This window comes from Lepus europaeus, chromosome 2 (genome assembly GCF_033115175.1).
Source record: "Lepus europaeus isolate LE1 chromosome 2, mLepTim1.pri, whole genome shotgun sequence".
Classification (NCBI taxonomy): Eukaryota; Metazoa; Chordata; class Mammalia; order Lagomorpha; family Leporidae; genus Lepus; species Lepus europaeus.
This window is the reverse complement of record NC_084828.1, coordinates 126,674,724-126,699,420: the sequence shown is the minus strand read 5'-3', so window position 1 is coordinate 126,699,420 and position 24,697 is coordinate 126,674,724. Positions and strand designations below refer to the sequence as shown.

General features: G+C 36.5%; 1 protein-coding gene and 1 long non-coding RNA gene across 5 annotated transcripts in view; one reads left to right on the top strand and one right to left on the bottom strand.

Moving 5' to 3' along the window:
• LOC133774852 (uncharacterized) overlaps positions 1-24,697 on the top strand; it is a 294,451-nt gene that overhangs the window by 7,141 nt on the left and 262,613 nt on the right. The window lies entirely within an intron of this gene.
• Positions 57-24,697, bottom strand: part of GPR149 (G protein-coupled receptor 149) — a 75,312-nt gene continuing 50,671 nt past the window's right edge. The window contains exons 5-6 of one of the 2 annotated variants that reach the window (XM_062212772.1): positions 5,005-5,103; positions 57-341 (exon numbers count right to left, since the gene is read on the bottom strand). In XM_062212772.1, coding sequence (XP_062068756.1) covers positions 315-341; positions 5,005-5,103 — 126 coding nt within the window. In that variant the 3' untranslated portion in view covers positions 57-314. Of the gene's footprint in view, positions 342-4,238; positions 5,104-24,697 lie in introns of those variants that run through there. The other variant, XM_062212744.1, reaches the window with a different exon arrangement.

Here is a 24,697-nt window from a genome sequence, read left to right as displayed (position 1 = left end):
GAGTAGGAATTTTTTTTTTAAAGATTTTATTTATTTATTTGAGGGGTGGAGTTACAGACAGTGAGAGGGATAGGCAGAGAGAAAGGTCTTCCTTCTGTTGGTTCACTCCCAAAATGGCCACTATGGCCGGAGCTCCGCTGATCTGAAGACAGAAGTCAAGTGCTTCTTTCCATTCTCCATGTGGGTGCAGGGGCCCAAGCACTTGGGCCATCTTTTACTGCTTTCCCAGGCCATAGCAGAGAGCTGGATTGGAAGACGAGCAGCCAGGACTAGAACCGGCGCCCATATGGGATGCCCACACCACAGGCGGAGGATTAACCCACTGTGCCACGGCGCCGGCCCTGTAGGAATTTTTTTTAAAGATTTATTTATTTACTTTGAAAAGTGGAGTAGAAGAGAGAGAGAAGGAGGGGCAGAGAGAGAGAGAGAGAGAGAGAGAGAGAGAGCTGTCTACCATCCTGTGGTTCACTCCCCAATTGGCTGCAACTGCCGGAGCTGCGCCGATCCGAACCCAGGAGCCAGGAGCTTCTTCTGGGTCTCCCATGGGGTTGCAGGGGCCCAAAGTCCTGATCCATCTTCCACTGCTTTCTCAGGCCAAAACAGAGAGCTGGATCAGAAGTGATGCAGCCAGGACTCAAAACCAATGATTGCTGGCACTGCAGATAGTGGCTTTACCTGCTACACCACACTGCTGACCATGGGGAAGTAATTTCTAAACTTTTTAGAGTATCATGCCTGATAAAGTGATACTGTCTTAGGGCCTTGGACTAGCCAAATATTAAATGGGGACCTATGGTCATTCTGTTTCAGCTTGATCTCCTGAGGAGCTGGAAACCGAGACCTGTCCTGTGAACAACAAACCATGCTCACTCCTTCTCATGCCATGATGGAGTCCAGTAAAGACTCTGGCCTGAAGATTCACATGAACTTCATTGGTTGGTGGAAAGTTTATTGTCCATTACTACAAGGGGAAAGTACAATGGAGGTTCTATATTTATAACTTTTCATGAACTCAGTTTCTTCTTTTGGCAGATTTTAACCTGTAAAACTATAACCAGGAGTATACAGTGTTCTGTGAGTGAGTTTTTGAGTCCTTATAGTGAATACTGAAATTGACAGGGGCCGGCGCTGTGGGGCAGTGGGTTAAAGCCCCAGCCTGCAGCACTGACATCCCAAGTGGGCACCAGTTCAAGTCCTGGCTGCTCCTCTTCTGAGCCGGCTTTCTGCTATGGCCTGAGAAAGCAGTGCAAGATGGCCCAAGTCTTTGGGCCCCTTCACTCGAGTGAGAGACCTGGAAGAAGTTCTGGCTCCTGGCTTCAGCTCAGCTCAGCTGTGGCTGTTTTGGTCAACTGGGGAGTGAACCAGCAGTGTGGAAGACCTCTCTCTCTCTCTCTCTTGGCTCTACCTCTCTCTGTAATGCTTTCAAATAAATAAAATAATTCTTAAAAAAAAAAAAAAAGAAAAGAAACTGACAGTGGTTTGGGGAACACCCTGAACTTACAATTGGTGTCAGGAGTAAGGGAAATCTTTTTTGGACCACGTTCTCTAACTTTGCAACTGGCTCAAACTCACAGTACATGTATATTTACATATTAGTTTTGTTTTTATTCACAGTTGTAATCCCAAGTATTTAAAAAAATTTCTATCATGTTCTAGCCATCTATTAAATAGTACAATACAGATAGGAGTGAAAGTAACTGAAAAATATAAGCAATTAAAAAAAAATCTATTTATAAAATTAAACACTATAGAACCAGATTGAAAAAAGACTATTTTTTCTGAGTGATATTTGTGATGTTTGCTGTCTTCAAAATGAGTTGCCTCTGTCAGTCTCAATTGGAAATTTTATAGATTATACATTATTTGTTTATTTTGATTACCATGGGTTTTAGGGATTATGTGCTTGCAGTTTATAGGAGTCACCATCCAACTGGTGATATTTTAACAGATAGCAAGTAGTTTTTGGCTTCTACTCATCTATTTATAGAGAAAAGAAATAATCTATACAAAACATAGTATTTATTAATAACAAGAACAATACAGCTATACAAGGGTAAGATATTTGGGTATAGCACTAGATATATGTATATCTAGTATTTCCTATGTCAGAGACACACTTTACAATCAAAATCACTCTAAAGAGTAGGTAGATTTAGAATAATTTTGTAGTTTAATCTTCCTCTCTCTTAACAAGAATTTGGAATAGCCATTCATGTTTAGGCAAAGGCCTAGTAGGTTTTTATTGTAGATTCAGCTACTGTTGGCTTGGAGTTTGAAGTGTGACAGATTAGCTAGTAAAATGATGCTGACTACCCTCTAAAATATGATTTTTGGGTCAAATAATTCTGGCATTTATTCGATATTGCCAAAGTTTTGAGTGTATCCACCATATTGTGCAATAAGCCAGAGCCATTAAATAATCCTAAATCCTTTTTTTTCCAGTTTCCCCAGATAAGGCCTGTATTCAGTGAAAATTAAATGGAAGGCAGGAGGGAAAACAGTTATTATTGTATTCCAATCCAATTCTTAATGCTCTTTAAACACTGATTTTCACAAAATCATCCTTCTCATCTTAAATGCTGAATAGGTAAAACAAAATTTTTGCATTCAGATATTTACTGTTTTCCTCAGCTTTCTTACAATCTTATTTCTAATTTCCTTGTTACTAGAAATTCCATCTTAAAGAAGCAATATCTCCTTTATCCTTTAGAATATTACATGTCTAAGTTTAAGTTGTCAAGTTATTTGTAAAAGCATTATTTGATTATTCAACTGAGTTTTTTCTTTTAGAAAGACACTTAGAATTGATATAAAACATCAGATTGATACTCCCATTAGTCACTGTGTTGAAATAGTAATCTTGATGATACAAAGTCTTTTAAAGTAGAATATTTGTAATAAGAATATATTTGAGTTTATGCCATGCATTTTTGAGGCTTGCTTTACAAACATTACTAATGGCATTACATTTGATTCCCAAATTTAAATAGAGATATGGAGAAGTTAAATGAGAGGTGAAGAAAGTCCATTAAGAGAATAAACATTTTGAAAATGATTTTTCTTGGTGGCAAAAGCAAGTAAACAAGCAAGCCTCAACTAAAAAGCTAAAAAACACCCTCTGAAGATAAAACAGTCTGAAAGCCCATGTTGAGTAATTTAGAATTTTGATTCAATACAATGAAATAGAAATCAAAATAAAAATTCTAAAACATAATTCACTTAATCTGTAAACAAATAGAAAATGTATGTGAATGAGGTAGGGGTACACAAAGTCTAAGACTATGTAAATGTCAACTCAATAACTGGAAATAAATACCAAAGTAACTCATTTAATATACATTTTACAGAAAGAATAGGGTAAAGAAATTTGAAGAAAAATCACTTCATAATTTTTAAATATCCATTACTAACATTCTGATAATATGATTCTTGCATTTTTGCAGTGTAATATATTTTAAAATTAATATCTAAATATATATGCAGCTACTTAATAACATGAATTGTTCCTTTATTTGGGATATCACATCATGTCTCTGGGGTAGAAACAAAAACAAATCACATGAACTTGAAGTAATATTTGAAATGAATATTTCTGTGCTTCAAGAATGGCCAAGAAAATCTACCTAATCTGCAGCTTTAGAAACAAACATTTTCATTTTAGACTCAGAGGATTTTCTTCTGCTTTATCCAGAAGCTTGTTAGTCTAGTTGGATATGCTCTCTTAATTTAATCTGGCAAATTTTCCCCCCAGTTTTACTTCAAATAAACAAAACAATTCTAGAATGAAGTGTACAATTACAACCTTTTCCAATAATGTTGGAGTTAAAGACTACTTCTAATTTCACCTGTAACCCATAGCATACTTGTTTCATGGGCCATCAGCCTTGACATACTGAAAAGAAGAAAGAACACTTTAATATAACAGAGAAGAAAAAGGAAAATATACAATTTATATTTTATAGAAATTAAGGAAACAACTATTGATAGATTAGGGACATGTGTATCCCCAAACTGGCAGCTTATTGGTCATTTTACACAAGAATGGGTTTCGTAGAGATCCATGTAAAGCTGAAGCCATAATTCCAGTAAGCTTGCTTTGCTAACAACATTCCAGCAAGTCTCTCATTCCCCTTAAGTCTCTTCCTCCCTTACAGTTTTTACCTGTAAAAACACATGCATGGGAATAGTATATTCATTGAATTTATATGATTTCCTTGTTTACTGAGAGGTTGACAAATATAAGCAGAAATAGTAGTAAACTAGGCCAAGAATTGATTCAGAAAAGTTTTTTTTTTTTTTTTCAAAGTTGGATAAGAAACAAAATCTTTCAATTACCACAGTGTGTGATCTCTAGGTAATACATAAAATGCACTTAAGTGTGTGCACTAGTTCCAGCTGTTTGCACTAAAAATAATTAACTAGTAAATTGGTAAAGCTTATGCAGACCCACAAATGAAAGCAAATCAGCTCTCAGAACAAAGTTTTGTATTTTGAAGTTTCAGGGCCTTCTTCTGTTAGCCCGAAGCACCTCTAATTACCCTTGCTTTCTTCCTCTCTTTTCCTGTAAGCTTTGTTTAACAGCTGGATTTCCTCCTGGTAGCCATCCCTCTCTTGATGCTGTCGTTTACTGTTCTGCCTGTGTGCTTCAACAGTGTCTGGAATGGAGATGTTGATATCACCATCAGGATTGCTTGTGGGTAAAAAGAGAGAGTATGAGGCTGTTTCCCCTAAATCACATGAAACAAATCTGTTTTCTTTTCGTGAGTAGCGTAGGGATGGAGATCTGACCTTTGTGGAGGACTGGCTGATGTTGCTAATGATAGAAACAGTATCCAAGGCCTCTTCATTTTCGCAAATTTCAAGAACCTCCAAGTGTATTTTCACACTGGTGTCCGCAAATGTGTTAGGAGAATCCTCTGAATTTGGTTCATGGCCAACACTTTTGGATCGATAGACTTCTATTTTCTTAGAGGCTGGGGTTATTTTTTGCCCTTCTGCGCTTACCTCATAAGTAGAAAGAGATAGAGTTTTCCCTGTTGGTGCATGGAGAGACACAGTCCCCTGGAATGCACACAGAGGAATGGCAAGACCACCACTGGAACGCTGAAGACAAAAACAAAGTTGTTATTATTGAAAACTAGTCTCTGAGATAGGGACATTTAGAAATTCATTTTATTCATCACAATAGTAAAGTTTTTCTATTTCAACTCCATTTTCCTAGAAACCTTTTAGGGAAATGCTATTTAAATTATACCTGCAAAACATAACTCATTTTTTCTTAGGTCAAATATGGCATTCAAATGAGGGCAGTCAGTAACCTTTCTGGAAGATAAGGAGCATATCTCTTCAGCTGAAGGCAAAAATCTATGCACCAATGAAAAAACAATAGATATTTCCAAGGGCAGAACTTGGGTGTAAAATTGAATGCATATTTACATCCTGGAATTACCTTTATATCTGTTACATATTTAGTGATATTAAAATTTTTGCATAGGTTCAAAGAAATGCAGGTTTTGTGATTAACATGCACTATTTTTTTCTGTTTAGTATTCCAGGGAGAAAGATAATTGTGAAATAATGACTCAGATTAATTACAAAGGATATTTCAGCTGTTGGGTTTGAGAATATATAAGAGTACTCAAAATTCAGTAGAATTATAATACAGGGTACTCACTTTTCCTCAGAGTAATACCAGTCATTACAGTAAGCCCAAGGAGAGAGAACACCTCCACTGTGTTGCAAAAGTTTGCTTGAAATTGGCTTGAATCTAGCTCCCTCCTAATGGCCTGGGAAAAGCAGCTGAAGATGGTCCAAGTGTGTGGGCTCCTGCTACCCATGTGGGAGACCTTGATGAAACTCCTAGCTTCTGCCTGGCTCATCCCTGGCTGTTGCAGCCCAGGGGAGTGAACTAGCAGATGGAAGAGCTCTGTCTCTCCCTCTCTCTAATTCTGATTTTCAAAATACATACATAAATCCTAAAATGATAAAAAAGAAATCGGCTTGAAAATTTAAGTCTTTTCTATTATACCACCAAGAAGTGATTAAGAAATGAAGAAGACAGATTAATTCTTATAAAATAATGTTGTTGATTCATGCATTCGTACTTTCACCTGACCCCTTTTTATTTTAAGATATTCTCAGAAGACAGTAATATGCCAGACTTAGAGCAGCGGTTCAGAAAACTGAGTCCCCAGAACAACATCATCACCTAATGACTTTTTATACTTGTTAGAAATGCAAATTTTTTAAAAAGTGTATTTGTTTATTTGAAAGGCAAAGTTACAGAGACAGACAGAAGTAGAGACAGAGAGTGATAGCTTTTCCATTAACTGGTTCACTATCTAAATGGCTGCAACAGCTGGGGCCAGGCCTGGCCAAAATCAGGAGCCAGGAGCTTCTTCCAGGTTTCCCATGTTGGTGCAGGGGCCCAAGGACATGGGCTGTCTTCCACTGCTTTCTCAGGTGCAGTAACAGGGAGCAGCATTGGAAATGGAGCAGCCAGGACATGAACAGGTGCTCATATGGGATTCAGGCACTGCAGAGGGTGGCTTAACCTGCTGTGCCAGAGGCCTGGTCCCAAGAAATGTAGATTCTTGAGTCCTACTCTTAGAAACTCATGGTATAGGGTCCAACAGTTTGTGCTTTCACAGACCCTCTGGGTAATTCTGTTGCATGGTAAAGCTTGAGATCCAAGGCTCTAACTAAAGAAATGCTGTAGTCCAGAAACAGAAGAGATGATGTGGATTTAACACATACTTTTTATACATGTGCTTACCACCTATAATGATTGGTTTGCCTTGTGTTTGTCCACCAGGAGAACTGGCATGGGGGTTGATTGTGTTTTGTCACAATTAGGATGAACAGCCTTCCTAGTTCCCTGTGACTGTCCCTGTTTTCACACTGAAATGTTTGCATACCAGAATTGGGCAAATCGGGCATAAGAACTGGAAATGTTAGTCACTATTTGCCCTGGGCATTTTATGTCCGGACCCAACACTAGTGGCTATAGAAAGCCAAGGATCATATTCCCATCATTGGAGAGCAGTTTAAATTCTCTTACATTTAGAAAAAAATAAGAGAATGACTCATGAATTCCACTGAGAGGTACCTTCATACTTCATTCCTAGAATTTAGGGACGATGTGTAGGGAAATGTAGCCTTGGAAGTCTGAGACAGGTCACTAGTATTTCCTAGTTATCCTTTCTGGAGAGATCTTGAGTTCTCGTTATCCACAAGAGAACCTAGGAACTGAATCTCAGGGTCTTGCGTTGTAAAGTGAAACTGAAAATTTACAATATAAAGCTTAATGTAGTCCTAGGCTGAGGTAAAGAACTTCTTCAACTCCATATGTGTGATGTTGGCTGAAGCATGAAAAAAAGAGGTATAACACTTAGGCATTGTTACTGTACCACAGCATTATATAAGTGGTGGCAACTTTTGGCAAAGAGGAAATGTCCATTTATTTTTTATTCATCTATTAATTAAACATTTGCTCAGTGCAAGGGTACTTCAAAAAGTTGGCTGAAATTGGAATTAAAATCTAAGTTTCTTGTGCAGAAAATTTTGAAATCCAGGCATAATTTTTTCACAGTGTGCATTTTCTATGAACTTTTTGAAGTTCCTTCATATCTATTAATGTGAAAGATTGCTTGCATTGGGTGTACAGAGATACACTTTATTCAAAGACTTCACAGATGATTGAATTAAGAGGACATGAATACACAGAATAAAAATTTAGCTCCAAGTGCAGCTATTAAGACAGAAAAATCAAGGCTTATTGGGGTGCAAGGAATGCTTCCTGGTAGAGATTTCATACAAAGATAGCATTTTGAAATTGTTCTTAAAAATCAAGAAAAGATCTGCAGTTTTACTTTCTGAGTGACAAATTTATGAGTTAAAGGATCATACTAAAAACGTTCCATTGTGAGAAGCTAGTTTTGTTATTGGACACAGTACCATGTTTCTTTTCTAAATCAAATTTGGCTGAAATATTATTCAATCAGAAAATTTAAACATCAATAACATTAATTATAAATTTAGTCTTCTCTCTTTATTCGAGGAGCCAGTTATTTAATCTGAAAGCTGAACTCCCTTGTATTATATGTGATTACAAGAAAAAGTTAATGCCCTAACTCAGTACTTAAAAATTTCTAAGTTTTCTCTTTGAAATTGAGTACTTTATAAACAGAGTGCTGTGTAGTACATTATTTTAAAGCAAACATACATTGAGAAAAGTGAATTATCAGATAGTTCCCCAGCAATTTAGGCATGTCTGTCTTCAAAGAGCCTTCACCAGAGCTTCTACAGCACAATAATGGTGTTACATGTACTAACTTGCATCACTGATGAGAAGCTGATTTAAAAGCAAATGTGATGAGGATTTTTCCTACTTCTGATTTTATACATCCACATAATGTAGATTTCAGTCACTCCCTCATGCTAAAACCCTTACTTTCAAATGAACAAACAAGTTTTACTGAGTTATCAAATGATAGCTCATTAAAATTGGCATTTGAGAATTGCATAGTGCCAGAGTTTGGCTAAGTATAAAGCCTCATTTTTCTGAAAAGGCTCACAGTCTTGAGCTATTAAAATCATTTTGCGAAGCATTCTTGTTCAAATAGTAATCTCCTTTAAAGAATCAATGGGGGTAAAAACACAGAGACAACAAAAAACAACCCGATTAAAGCCTGCACAAAGCCTTGAATAGGCATTTTGCTGGAGAAGATACACAAGTAGGTAAGCAGCATAGTGGTAATCATTAGAGAAACGCAGCTCATAACTACAATGGGATGCCTCCCTCACATTAGGATGGCTGCTATGAAAAGCCCAGAAAACAACGAATGTTGATGAGGATGTGTAGGAATTGGGACTGTTGAACACTGCTCATGGGAAAGGTACATGTACTGTGGAAAACAAAATGAATTCCAAGGGTCTGTACCCTATTGAAAATGACTATAGCCTACAGGCCAGCATTGTGACATATGGTTTAAAGCCACTGCAAAAATTTAAAAAGTAGAATTACATGACCTAGCAATTTCACTGTTGAGTATATATTTTTAAAATGAAAAGAGGATCTTGAAAAGGGATATTTGCATACTCTTGTTTTATCAAATATTTATTACTCTGAAGTGAACAGTGTCTTGTAATAAACAGATTCTGGGGCTGGCATTGTGGTGTAGTGAGTAAAGCTGCTGCTTGTGATGCCAGCATCCCATATGGGCACCAGTTCAAGTTCTGACTGCTCTACTTCTGGTACAACTCCCTGTTGATGTGCCTGGGGAAAGCAGCTGAAGATGGCCCAAATGTTTGGGACCCTCCCACCCACATGGGAGACCTGAATAAAGCTCTTGGCTCCTGGCTTTGGCCTGCCTGGGCTGTTGCCATTATCTGGGGAGTGAACCAGTAGATGGAAGAATCTCTCTTTCTCTGTCTCATCCTTTCTATAATTCTGACTTTCAAAGTAAATAAATAACTACTTTTAAAAAGTATAAAAAAATTCTGCCTACTAATTTTACTAGAAAAACTATCATAAAATTTGATTCCAGCAACTGTTAATGTCAATAGAGTTCAAATAAAGAGTCATGTCTCAGAAAAAAGAGAAGGGAATGCAACCTAAGTCACAAACCGTAGTGTAGTCCATGGATTTGGAAATCATTCAAAAAATTAGAACAAATTCAAAAACACTAAAAATAAAAAGCAATAAAAGGAGAAAATGAGTATTTTCTACTAAGAAGAAGGATATAATACAAGTACCTGGTAATAGTGTATTTTCACATTTGTATTGGGTCTAATAATGTTGCCCCCAAAATTCATGCCCACCTCTAACCTGTGAATATGACTGTGTGGAAATAATGCTTTTGCAGATGTAATGAAATTAAAATAAGATCATACTGGATTAGGATGAGTCTGAATCCAATGACATATCTTTGGACATATCTTTGGATATGTCATTGGATTAGGAGTAGGGAAATTTGGACACAGCTACACAGAGTCAAGATGGTCACGTGAAGATTCAAATGACCATTGGAGTTTTACTGTCTTTAGGTGAGGAACACCAAGGATTGCCAGCAGCCACCATTGAGGCAAGATAGGACTCTGTCCTAGATATTTAGAGGAAGCATGACCCTGCTGTTGGTCTTAGAAGTGAGAAACAACAATCTTCTATTGTGAAAATTTATTACAGTAGCCCTAGGAAACTAGTAATACAGTACAAGGTCTTATTCTGACAGGTATAAACATACCTATGGAAATAAAATGTATTTGTCAAAGTCCTACATCTATCCATTTTCTTCTGAAACTAGGGGTACATAGCATTTTCCTCAGATCCACATAGAACATGATTTTCTCAAGGCACAAGAAGATTCCTTATTGATCCTTATTTTCACTGTCATTTACAACTGCTTTTATGTGACAGGTTTTCAAAATTGTTAAAAATTTATTTGAAAAAGTTACACAGAGAAAGAAAGAGAGGCAGAGAGAGAGAGAGATAGCTCTTCCATCTGCTGTTTCACTCTCCAGTTGGCCACAATGGCTGGAGCTGCACCAGTCCGAAGCCAGGAGCCAGGAGCTTCCTCCGGGTCTCCCACATGGGTACAGGGGATCAAGGACTTGGGCCATCTTCTACTGCTTTCCCTGGCCATAGCAGAGACCTGGAATGGAAGTGGAGCAGCTGAGACTTGAACCTGCGCCCATATGGGATGCCCACACTGCAGGCGATAAGGTTTACCTGCTACGCCACAGCACCGGCCCCAAAAAATATTTTCTGAGTGAACAAAAACAATTACACATAAATGAATCTGCAACAGTGACTTTATATACCTTTTAGATTCCATATTTTACCTTTCTAGAGCATGAAAATAGGATCTTTTAAAATATTGCTATAACAATCTAATATAAGTGAAGATAGTAGCATGTACCTCAGAAAGGCATATTAAATAATATTTTTCTAAAAATAGAAGGATATGGGATATATAATTGTATATGAAGTTTATTGCATAACATACTATGATAAATTCAGAAACTGAAATATTCATTTCATAGTCTGTTTTCATTTAAAAGTCTGAGAATTAGCATGTGCTGTCAGGAATCATGATAATCCATTATTGCTGCATTCCAGAGTGTGGGTGGCTGGGAGCTTTTTATTTGGAAATAAGAAGCAGTATCTAAACCTCACAAACACTTCAGAAGAAGGGAGCATGCCATGGTAAACACATTAGTACAAAAATCCTGCTGTGATAATTTGCTTAGACTTAGTGACCTTGGGAATACTGAATGTTTTTTTTAGCTCTTTTGTATGAGCTTCTAGGTGAACTCAGGGTGAAATTATAATATAAAAAGGATTGCTCTAAATTTCTCTCCTAACAAAGTGTAAAGTATTCTGTTGATCTGAATCCCTCAAGTTATGAAAGTTATATTACAGCACGTAGGATAGATGCACTTACTAAAGACCATGAAGATGTGATTTCTCATTTTATAAAAAGAGAACTAACAGCCAGAGACCTGAAGGTACTTGCCCAGCACCACCTAGGCAGTTGTACAATGGCACTAGGACTCAGATCTCTCATATCTTGGTTAAGTGCTCTACCCACTGTACTTTGTTACCTGCTTGAGCCAGGAGTTGATCAAGGGTTTTCTGCCCTCAAAGCTAAAACTGTATCACTTACTCATGAATACTCCAAGAGACTGATATTTTAAATTAAACAGACATAAATGATTTTTAGGTAATATTGGTGACTTTTAGACCTGTAAAATACAGACATTGAGGACTTCAAGTCAGGTAAACATCTGGGATGATTTGGGGGAGCAGGGACCTAGATACTTAGAGAAAAAATAAATAGGAAGGCAAGAACTTTGTGATAAAAGGACAAGTGGAGTTTTAATGTTACTTTTTGGACTCTGATTCCATATACGAAACTACAGGATTACCATCCATATTTTCATTCATTCACCTCCCCAGATTTCCTCATACTGTCCTGTCATCTTCATATAAATATTCAATACACTGAAATAAGACACAGAATTGCTCAAAGGCAAGAGAGTAGGCAAGAAAATAAAGGTCTAGGTTGCCTTATGATTAATATTCATCATAAATATTTTTTCACCCTAGTGAACATGCTAAACACTTTATATATAGTTTTCTTGTTAATGGTTACATCATTCTTACAAACTAAATCATTCTAAATTTATTGATGAAATAATTGAGTCATGGGAGGTAATACAAGTCCATAAATGGAAGAGTCAAATCTAAATCCAGAAATATCTGTTGCCAGCCTTCTGCCCTTAGTTACCTGTTACTTCAAGGCATAGTGATATGAAATAAAATATGAAAAACACTTCACTGTCCTGAGTCATCTAGAACCCATCACTATCCTTTGGAATAGAAGAGGGGAAAGGAATTTATTTACTTTAGGATGTAAAAGAAATATTCAGAAGAGAAACTGAAGAAAATGATTTTCTAAATGGCGTCCAAAAAGGTTATTTCAGTAAGAAGAAAACTGGGATGAGGGAAAATGAAGAACAAAGGCAAGTGGAATTCTGGGAAATTAGAGTTGAGGTAAATGAGGCTAGAAATAGAGATTAGACCCAGCACTCAGTAAAGTAAATTTTGATACACCATAGGCGAGGAAGAACCACTGGCTTTTGTTTCTACAATTAAGGAAAAGAAAGGAATGAAGCCAGATAGAGTGACTGCTATGTGCAAAAGCACTGTGATTGCCTCTTTACATGTGAGATCTATAATCATAAGGGTAAAATTATTTGCATTTCACAGATAGATTTAAGTTGAGGTGTGAAGATATAAACTACCTTGCCAAGATTACATGGGAAAGTAACTTTTGAACTGTGTTTAAACTCAGTTCCAATTCTAAATCCTTTCAACTGTGCCACTCAAAGTCCAAGAAGGTAACTGACTCTGAAAGATGGAGATGGGGAAGGAGAGTGAAGTGGTAGGAGAGCCGTTAAGATTTTAAAAATCATATGTCAAGGGAAAAATAGGATTGGAACTTCAGTACTGGTGGTAGAAATGGCAGATATAGGATGAACTATAGAGTTGTTTAAAAATTATTTGTCTATGTATTGAGGGGAGGAAGGGAGAAAGAGAGAGAGAGGATGTCCCTATCCATTGGTTCACTTGCTGAATGCCCATGATGGCCAGGGCTGGTTGAAAGCCAAAGCCAGGAGCCAGAAGCAACTCAATCCAAATCTCCAATATGGGCCACAGGGACCCAAGTACTTAAGCTGCCTCCCAGGGCACAAAATCAGTAGTAATCTGGATGGGACATGAACCCAGGCACTCCACCATGGGATGCCAGTTCCATGCAGTGTCTTAACCAGTGCACAAAAGGCATGCTCCTGAGAGGGAAATTTAAAGCATCATTTTTTTTTTTTCACTAAAAGAGGAATAATCTTAAATCAATTACCTAAGCGCTCTCCTCAATAATTTTTATAGAAAAAGCAAAATAAACTAAACAGATATAAAGGAGGACATGTCAAGATAATGGCAGACATCAGTGAAATTGAAAATAGAAAAACAATAGGGGAAATTAATGAAATCAAGGAGTTGTTTTTGAACAGATCAGTAGAACTGACAAACCACCAGCAACACAAAGAAGAGAAGACACAAATTATCAGTGTGAGGAATGAAATGGGATATCACTACAGACTCTGCAGACATTGAAGGGATAATAAAGGGATATGACTACACATTTAAATCTGACAAAGGATATGGACTGATTCCTTGAAAAATACTATCACAATGCACTCAACATAGATGCTTTGAATATCACTATAACCATTAAAGCAAATAAAGTCATGATTTTTAAATGCCAAAATGAAATTGCCACAGGCCCAGATGGTTTTACTGGAGAAATATATCAAGCATTTAAAGAGGAATTAATGTAAATGCTACACAATCTTTCAAAAAACTAAAATTTAAGGAACACTCTCTTATTTGTTTGATAAACCTTATTTACCCTGACATTAAAACTATACAGATACAATATACAAAAATAAAACTACAGATTCATGTCACTCATGAATATATATGCAAGAAACCTTAGAAATATTATCAAATGAAACTCAGTAATCTATAAAAATAATTATGTATCATGCAAAAGTGAGACTTATTCAGGAAATGCAAGGCTGATTCAATATTAAAAACTGATGGTAAACATCCACTGTAGTAGTAGGCTAAAGAATAAAAAATAAAATAAACATATCAATTGATGCAGAAAAAGTATTTGACAAAATCCAACATTCATCTATGATAAAAGCAGACTCAGGAAAATAGGGATATAAAACTGTCTGACTTTGATAAAGAATTATCTATAAAAATCCTAGAGCTAACAATGTATCTAATGCAGAAAGACTGATTTGCTCCTATGATCAGGAACAATGCAAGGATGTTATGTCTCACTAGTCAGTGCAATAAGTTAACAAAATTACCTGTCACAGTTAGTCTACATAGAAAATACCAAGAAATCTAAAAAAAAAAAAAAGTATTAGAAGTAATGAATCATCCTATCAAGTTTTAGAATACAAGCCAAACATATAAAATCATTTTTATTTCTATATGCTAGCAATGAACATTTGGATATCTAAATTGAAAAGAAAGTGCTATTTATAATTACTCAAAAAAGCCAAACAAGTACAGGGCTTCTATGCTGGATACGACATGATACTACTAAAGAAATCAAAGATCTGAATAAATGAAAAGACACATTTTGTTCACAAACTGAAAAACTTTACATAGTAAAGATAAATTCTCCCAAAACAATACATAAATTTAATGAAATTCCTATCAGAATCTCAACGAGATTTTTCTGTAGATATAAACAAGATTATTCTAACAGTTTTATAGACAGGCAAATTAACTAGACTCCCTGAAATTGTTCTGAAAAAAATTATGGTTGGAGAAATATGGTCTACCTAATTTCAATAAAGTACAACAACCAAGATTGTGTTACTATTGGAGGAACAGAAAAAGAATCCAAAGGTAGACTCAGAAAAACATACTAAATTGAATTTTTACAAAAGTGCAAAAACAACTTAATGGAAGAAAGATAGCATTTCCAATATACAGTACTGGAGCAATAGCACCTCATAGACAAAAAAATTAACCCAGGACTCTCTCATACTTTATTCAAAAGTCAACTCCAAATGGATCACAGACTTAAATTTAAACTATAAAACAATAAACCTTCTATTTTAAAATGTAGGAGAAAATTTTTCAGCTGTAAGACTCGGCAAAGTATAATTAGTTTTACACCAAAAGCATGATCCCAATCAAATTTCATAAATTGGCCTTTGTCAGTTAAAAATACTTGCTGTGTACTAACGCAGTTTCTGATTCAGTAGAGTTTATGGTGAGGCCTGAGATTCTGCATTTACTAAAATCTCTCAGTTGATTATGTAGCTGATGGTGCATGGAAAATACTTTCAAGTAGCCAGAAACATGTAATCTGTTTAGCTTCTTACATTTCTAAAATTATATTATCTCTTGATTAAATTTTAAAATTATTTTGCAGTGTTACTTAGAGCAGTGCAAGAGAAAATCCAATTTCAGTTGGGGGGATAATGAAAACTCAAAAGTTAGCTTAATAGCAGAATATGAAGAAAAACAAACTTATCTTTTAAAGAATCTTTAACATATCCTAATGCTTTATTCATATGCCACTTACATTACAAATGAGCCATTCTGATGAAAAATGATCAAGTTTCAGCATGAAACCTCATTTACATTGATCTTATGACCAAGATATGTTTCTGAAATGAATAATGAATATATCATTGCATTGAAATCACTTTATTTCTTATTTATAGAAATTAACATTCTCATATTTTCAAATCATACTTTTCAGTCTGTCTTAGCCCAAGAGTACAGGCTACAAGGAATCCTGTGAGAATTTTGAATTTAAGTGTGTTGTTGCTCTTGGATTATCAGATTTTTCCATTCTCTTATCTAATGGAAACTAAATCTCTTATGTATCTCTAAAGTAAAAGAAGCACAGAAGACAAGACTATTTTTTATCAGACAGCATATTGCAAAAAAAGTATCAGCTTGAAGAAACAAAGCTACAGAAACAGATGATAGCTTAAGGATGTTCAGAGGGTGGGGCTATCCAGGGTGAGAGGTGATGGTACTGGATGTTACTGATTTGAAAATGTTCTAAGACCCTTTTATAGGGATGATAAACTTACTAGAATTCTTGAAATTGTACACTTGAAATGGATGAATTGGATGATATGTAAAATATTCTTCCACAATTAAAACATTTATTTACTTATTATTTGAGGGAGGGAGAGAAAGAGGGGAGAGAGAGGGGTAGGGAGGAGGGAAGGAAAGAGAGAAAGAAAGAGAAATCTACCATCTTCTGGTTTATTCCCTAAATGAGCAGGACATGACCAAGCTAAAGCCAGGAGGAGTTGGGAACTCATTTAAGTCTCTGACATGGTTGCCAGGTATCTAGGCACCTGAGCTATCACCTGTTGCCTCCCAAGATGTGTAGTAGCAGGAAGCTGGAACTGGGAATGTGACTGGAACTTGAACCCAAATACATGAATATGGAATGCAAGCGTCCCCAGAAGTTAGTTAACTACTATGCCAAACACCCTTCCCAATAATTATTTTCTTTTTTTAACTTATTTTTTAACTTACTGACAAACTGTACATATTTATGGAGTGGAATATAATATTTCAATACATGCATACATTTTAATGATCATACTAGGATAATTCGCATCCATCACTTCATTCAAGGTTTCTTTGTAGTGTGAACATTCAGAAGTCTTTTCTAGTTATTTAGAAATGTTATTGCTAACTATTATTACCCTACTGTGCAATAGAATACCAACAGGATTGTTTTTACAATAAGGAAAGAAACTACTTTTTAATTCAATAAAAGTAAACCTTTCTGAGGTTTGACTCTTTCTATCTATCTATCTTATCTATCTATCTATCTATCTATCTATCTATCTATTTATCTATCTATTTTGGGGAGTTAACTTTGGAGATGAACCCAAGAATTGTGCATCTTTTGCTAGGACTTAGACATTACTAAAGCTTATGATACATAGATAATGTTCTCTACTTAATACATTAAAACAAGGTAAATCTTTTTTTTTTTTTTTTTTTTTCAGAGAGAGAGACAGAGAGAAAGGTCTTCCAGGTGCTTATCCTCATCTCCCATGGGGTGCAGGGCCCAAGCACTTGGGCCATCCTCCACTGCACTCCCTGGCCACAGCAGAGAGCTGGCCTGGAAGAGGGGCAACCGGGACAGAATCCGGCACCCCGACCAGGACTAGAACCCTGTGTGCTGGCGCCGCAAGGTGGAGGATTAGCCTATTGAGACGCGGCGCCGGCCCAACAAGGTAAATCTTTGCAATCAAGTTTTACTATTAACTTTCAACTCAACTCTTTGAGGAGAGAGGTCCTGTGTGGGAAGTTAGTGCACAGTGACACTGGTTGTTAATTTAACAATTAACACTCTTATATATGATGTCAGTAATCACCTGAGGCCCTTGACATGAGCCGCTTAGGCTATGGAAGCCTTTTGAATCCATAAACTCTGTCAGTATTTAGACAGGGCCATAAACAAAGTAGAAGTTCTCTCTTCCCTTCACAGAAAAGTACATCTTTTTTTTGATGACCACTTCTTTCTGTTGGGGTCTCACAGAGATCCTTCATGGGGTACACTTTTTGCCACAGTATTGGCTTTCCATGCCTGACGTGCTCTCATGGGTTTTTCAGCTGTGAAAAGACTGAGGTCAGAATGTTGTTTGAAGTGATTGCCATTCTATGAGTCTGCTGTATGGACTAATTCCCATGTTGGAGCATTAACTCTTGCTTTGATAATAATTTCTCTTTTAAGGAACATTTCACTGACATTCAGGAGACTCTGAAATCCTACCCTTATTCTGGTCTAAATAGTTATATGATCCTGGATAAGTAGTGTAGACCTTTGGTTCATATCTGTAAAGAAAGTGTTAGCCTAGGTAAACTCCAAAGTATTTGTCTATTTTGGCAAAATTAACCTCAAGGAAAGCACTTTTTTTTTTCCTTGACAAAAATCTAACTAGAGATGCTTTCCTGAAAGGAACTAAAAATCACAAAATTTGGGGCAAGTGTTGGTCTAGCAGTTAAAGTGCCTCTGTCACATATTGCAGTGCCTGGGCTTAATACCTGGCTATCTCCCAAGTACAACTTCTATTGATGCAAATCGTGGGAGGCAACAGATGGTGGCTCAAGTACTTAGGTGCCTGTTTCCTGGTTCCCAGCTTTAGCCTGACCTAGCTCTTGCTGTTTTGAGTATCTGGGGAGTGAACTGGTAGATGGAAGATCTCTTTGTCTCTTTCAAATAAAATGAAAATGAATACATAATTCATTAAAAATTTATTCAAGGGGTTGGCACTGTGGCATAGCAAGTAAAGTCGCTGCCTGCAATGCTGGCATCCCATATGGGCACCAGTTCGAGTCCGGGATGCTACACTTCCAATCTAGCTCTTTGCTTTGGCCTGGGAAAGCAGTAGAAGGTGGCCCAAGTCCTTGGGCCCCTGCACTTGCATGGGAAGACCTGGAGGAGGCGCCTGGCTCCTGGCTTCAGATCGGTGCAGCTCCAGCAGTTGTGGCCAACTGGGGAGTTTACCATCAGATGGAAGACCTCTCTCTCTCGCTGCCTCTCCTTCTCTCTCTGTGTAACTCTGACTTTCAAATAAATAAATCTTAAAAAAAAGTATCTGTGTGTTTAAAAAATTATTCAAGATGCCAAGGGACAGAGAAAAATAAAGATAGAAACTATAATACAGGATGTGAGCATCCCAAGCAGTAGTGTAAACACTGTACAAAATCCTTGCTCCTTGAATATGTTATAAAAATCACAAAATTTTCTTTAAAAACTTGCCAAAGGAAATTATGGATTTGAAATCCTTCAAATGCTTTTTGTTTATCAATAAAGCATTGTTGCTGATGGAATGTGTTTGTTTTTTCAAAAGATATGAAACCTAATCCATTATGCATACCACAGTGAAAATATCAGTGGTGAGAATACATAACAAGAAAAAAATGAAGCAGATTATAATCTAATGTTTATGTGTTTAATAGACTTTTATGAATCTAGAAATATACTTGTCAGGAAAATTTAATAATGTTTACACCATTCTGTTTTGGAGACTCCATCAATAGAAAACACTAATCGAACATGATATGGGTGAATGACTATGTGGAAACCTACATATATAGGTAAATTGGGTTTGTGTACTTAGGTGTTATATATCTGTAATGTGTATGTGGGTATACAAATGTATATTTAATTTATGGTTAACTTCTTTCTGATGCTGGAATAATACATCATAGCTTAATTTTTAAAATTGAAAAAATACCTGAAATGTATGCACCAAGCAGTCAGGTCATAACAAATTGAGAATTACTTTCTTGTCTTACAATGTTAAGAATTTTAATCTTTGTGAAAAAAGATTCGGTTCTACATAGTTATATGGATCCTTTGTGTTGTGTAAATAAATGGGATTTTCTTGTTGGTTTTTGCAAATTTTCCCCCTGAAATACAAGAAAAATTATCTAGAAAATTCTTTGTTACATTTTATCTATAAAATTATTTGATAAATCAATATTTATGTCAATTTTTTTTTGACAGGCAGAGTGGACAGTGAGAGAGAGAGACAGAGAGAAAGGTTTTCCTTTGTTGTTGGTTCACCCTCCAATGGCCGGCGCCACGCTGATCCGAAGGCAGGAGCCAGGTGCTTCTCCTGGTCTCCCATGGGGTGCAGGGCCCAAGCACTTGGGCCATCCTCCACTGCACTCCCTGGCCACAGCAGAGAGCTGGCCTGGAAGAGGGGCAACTGGGACAGAATCCGGCGCCCCAACCAGGACTAGAACCCGGTGTGCCGGTGCCGCATGGCAGAGGATTAGCCTATTGAGCCGCGGTGCCGGCCTAATATTTATGTCTAAGAAAGACAATACTTGGTTTCAGACTCTGGTTATTTGTACGTTGTCAGTGTAGCTAAATTGTTAATTAATTACATTTTTCACAGTTCTCCTTGCATGCTTCTAGATTATATCTGGCCAAGAAGGGGAATTGCAGCACATTAGGGAGGTAAAAACACGGCAGTGCCTATAATCACTTGAAGATCACAGATAGAAATAGAGAGGAGGAGGGACCTGGCAGGTGCTAAGTTGTCATCACACTCTTCTCCACATAAAGCTTTTCTTCTTGACCAATAGCACTGATGGTCATGGGCTCAGATCTACACTGAGACACTTGCTTGGTTGTGGCTACACAGAGGTTGTGATGATTCAGAGGTAACAGCTTTTCATTGACCTCTCTACAAATTTCCCCTTAATGGGTCTACTTTGGTGCTAGATATAGACATACCTAACTTTCTCAAATTGAGTAATTGGTGACAACATTTCTGATCCTCCAACCTCTCTTCAAGACCTTCACTTCCCTAGATTTTTCCATAAGTGCAAAATAAATCTATTACCCCATAACATTCTTAGTGTTTTTGCTCCCCTGATCAAGCCTTGACTGATACAAAGTCCTATTCAATGGACGAGGAAGTTTAAATATAATGGTAGACAAGAGATGGTTTTTAATTAAATCAAAACCCCAAGTACACTTACGGATAAAGTTTGTGGAATGTAGTCGAACCCACAGAATCTCTCTCATCCAGTAGTAAAATGAAGGGGGAGGAACAGCCATAGATTCACTAGCAATGAATTTAAGACAAAAGGGTTCAGTTTCATGCCCAAGCTTCTAAAAGTGGTGGCCACACAAGGAAACAAGTTTCATCCATTTCCACAAGCTGCTGTTCAGGAAGAGGATGACTTCTAAAACTCTGGAGGATTCTGACTATAGATTCAATTTTGGCGTGAGGCAGTATGGAATAGTGGTTGTTTGTGCATTGCGACTGGGGGAGCCCGCGTCTCTACTTCTGATCCTGGCTACTTCCCTTAGAGAAAATAATTTTTTTTTTTTTTTAAATCTGGCCTTGCTGATGGCGGCAGAAGAAAGGGCTTCTTGGCGTGGTCCCTGATGGTGGGGGTGGGTGTCCAGAGGGCCCCCTGCCCGTTGCCAGCTTCCTGTTGATGAACATGCTGTTTGTATTGTTTTAGGAAACCAGGCTGTTTTGTGAATAAAACGAATGCATGTTTGTGTCACGAAAAAAAAAAAAAAAAAAAGAAATAGTGGTTCTCAGAATGAGGTATGCTTGACCCTATTTTGCAAACACCTTCAGAAATCTATACAGTCAAAACTGTTTTCATAATATTAATAAGAATTTATTTGCCATTTTTACCATGTTGACATTTTCATTGATGGTGCAAAAACCATAATGGAGTGAGTAAAACTATTTGCATTTTAATGTAAATTAAGACACTGACACCAAATTCTATTAGTAATCATTGTGAGTTTCATCACTATGCACATAATAAAAAAAAATAGGACCCAGAATTTCACTTAAGAAAGGCTTTGATTAAGGTGCACGTTATTTTTATTCCTAATTTATAGATACAGAAACTGAAAGATGTGAAGTACTTTTCTCAAGGCCAGACAGTAAAGTGGTAGAACTGGATTCTAATCTAGGCAGTACAACTCCAGAAAAATAGTACAACCTAATTCATTTATTCACTGTATTTTTCTTGAGTACCTAATACAAGCCAGGACATATTGCAAGGATTGGAGTTGTAAATTAATTATCCATCCTTCTCTCTGTGCACAGAGATCCATGGTTCTTTCTGTGTAATATGATTTTAGGTTTGTTGCTTGTCTCCTGTTTATACTTTTCTACATTGTTTGGATTTTCAGAATAATGATCATGCATTATTTTAATAAAACAATGAGATAATTATATTTAAGACAAAACCAAATGTAGCACTTCTCTCTTAAAAAAACTCAAATTTCAGATGTTAAAGAGGATAAAAGATTACATCATTCATTCTTCTCTTAAATGTTCTCATCATTTACAAAGCATAAGAATGTAATGCGTGCAAAATTGTTTTCTTTCTTTCTTTTTCTTCTTTCTTCTTTTTTTTTTTAATTTTTCTTTCTTTTTGTGCAAAATTGTTTTCTAAAATTAATTTAAAAGACAAGGTCTTCCAACTCTTCCCATCCCACACATATTCAAGCAGTTCTTTTAAAATACATGATTATAAAGATTCTTTAGAAAAAATTAAGTAGAAATCCTATTAACATTTTCTGATCTCAATGAAGAATATTAACTATGAAGTTATACATAAAACATGACCCATATGCACATTTTCCAGAAATTAATCACTTGTCTTCAGAGGAAATAAATCTTATGAAAGTGAAAACAGCCTTTCAAGTATAGTAGTTCCTCCACTTATCCATGGGGGATATGTTCCAAGACCCCCATTAGATACCTGAAGCCCCAGAGAAGTACCAAATGTGAAACATACTGTGCTCTTTCCTACACAAACATATACCCATTTAATGATTTTCCTATCTTAACCAAGCACTTATTACTCACTGTGGCTGTAAATTTGTCATTTTGAGGTACAGCAGAAAAACTAGCAATTTTATGGATAGAAAATAAGTTATTATCATGGAACTTAGCAACCTCAGCATATGATTTTTTTTTCTTTTTTTATTGAATTGAGAACTTTCTCCTTTTCACTTAAAGAAAATACTTTATGGGTTCTCTTTGGCGTATCTGAATTGCCAGCATCACTACTATGGGGCCATTATTAAGTAAAATAAGGGTGACTTTAACATAAGCCCTGTGATACTGAGATGGTAGACCTGATGGTAGAGCTGATGACCAGCAAGGCTGCTAATAGACTAGTGTAGAGAAGGATATGCTGAACAAAGGGATCATTCATATTCTGGGAAGAACAGATTGAGACTGTGAAAGATTTCAGTGCAGCTTAAAGAATGGTACACAACTTAAAAGTTACACGTTGCTTATTTGTGGAATTTTCCATCTAATAATTTTGGACTACAGTTGCCCACACCTAATTGAAACTATGGAAGGTGAACTGTGAACTATGCATAAGGGTAGATAAGACTCTAGTCTTCTTACTCCTGGCAAAAGAATAACATACACATATGTAACGACATCAGGAAAAGATGGAAGTCCTTGGCCTAACAAAATCTACATGTTTCTTTGTAATATTCATGCCTGATAGTGATTTTAAATTGAAGGAATTACTGAGATATATATCTTAATTTTTTCTGGATTTTATTTTATATCCGTATGAATCATTTGTGTATTGGACAGGCTAATTATATTCACAAATGCATATTTTAATTTTGCAGGATGAAAATTTGTGATGTTCCCAAAGTTTTCTTTTCTTTTAACATATGGGCCACAGTGTTTGTTCTCTTAGAACCAGTGATTCTCTGTATTATATAATTGCTTGAAGAAATTTGAGTGCACTGATTGAGACTATCTGTATTTCAGGGACCCAGGCCCACATCTGGGCTGCAACCCTTTAGACCAGTTGTTTCCCAATGCCAGTTTGTGTTGCTAAGCTGACCACATAAGAATCATAAGCAGAGCTTGATAAAATACATACTTATAAGTACTTACTTTTGGAGACTCTGACTTAGTAGGTTTAGGATTGGAACCAAGAACTTACAGTGAAGAGCTCTCCCGATGATTTTGGTATGTAGCCAGATTTGGAAACCTCCAACTTAGAAGACACTAGATAATGAACAAAGAGCTTCTCTTGATCACTCTACAAAAACATATTTAGAAATATCCTTCTAGATGCCCTGTTCACCTATTTCCCAAGTTTTTGTCAGATTATAGTTAAGAAAGCCAATGTGGATTGGGCCTTGTGTTGCAGTGGAGTAAACTGATGTTTGGGATACGCACATCCCATATTGGAGTGCTGGTTCAAGTCCCAGCTGTTTTTCTTCCAATTCAGCTCCCTGCTAATGTGCCTTGGAAGACAGTGGAAGAAGGCCCAAGCACTTTGGCTCCTACCACCCAAGTGGGAGACCCAGATAGAGTTCCTGGCTCCTGGCTACAGCCTGACTCAGTCCTGGCTGTTGCAGGAATTTGGGGTATGAACCATCTGATGGAAGATCACTCAGTATCTGTCTCTCTGTGGCTTTGCTTTTCAAGTAAATGTAAGTAAATAAATAAACTTTTAAAAAGGGAGCCAAAATCCATTTATGTTTTAGCTGAGATGTTTAAAATCTATTAAAATATTGAAACTTCAGAGAAAAGTTAATTTGAAGCTAATGAAGGTTAAGTTTCAGAGCCACTCACCTGTCTAGGCCACTCTGAATATTGATTATTGTTGGGCATGGTAGTGTCCTGATTTTGGAAGGGCAGACAACATGGTACAGTCGGAAAGCACCCTGTGTAGGTATATCAGGAAATGACCTGAAAAGCTATCAGTATCTAAATCCCCAAGTCACCAATCAATGCATTTGTGATTTCTTTTCTTGATTTAAGTAAATATTCATTTTCCTACCTAATTTTGTATTCATGGTTTATATTAGTATACTTTTTTCTTAAGGGTGTCTGCTGAAAAAAATATCATGTTCAAAACCCAAGTAATCTATATCCACCCTGAAGAGCCAACATTAAGAGATTAGAGCAGCATTATCAGGACTAGTTAGAGACATTATGCTGGAGAAACATTACACTTGAAATCACTTAATACATATTACCATATAATCCTTGAAGAATCCTCTCAAAAGGATTCAAATAG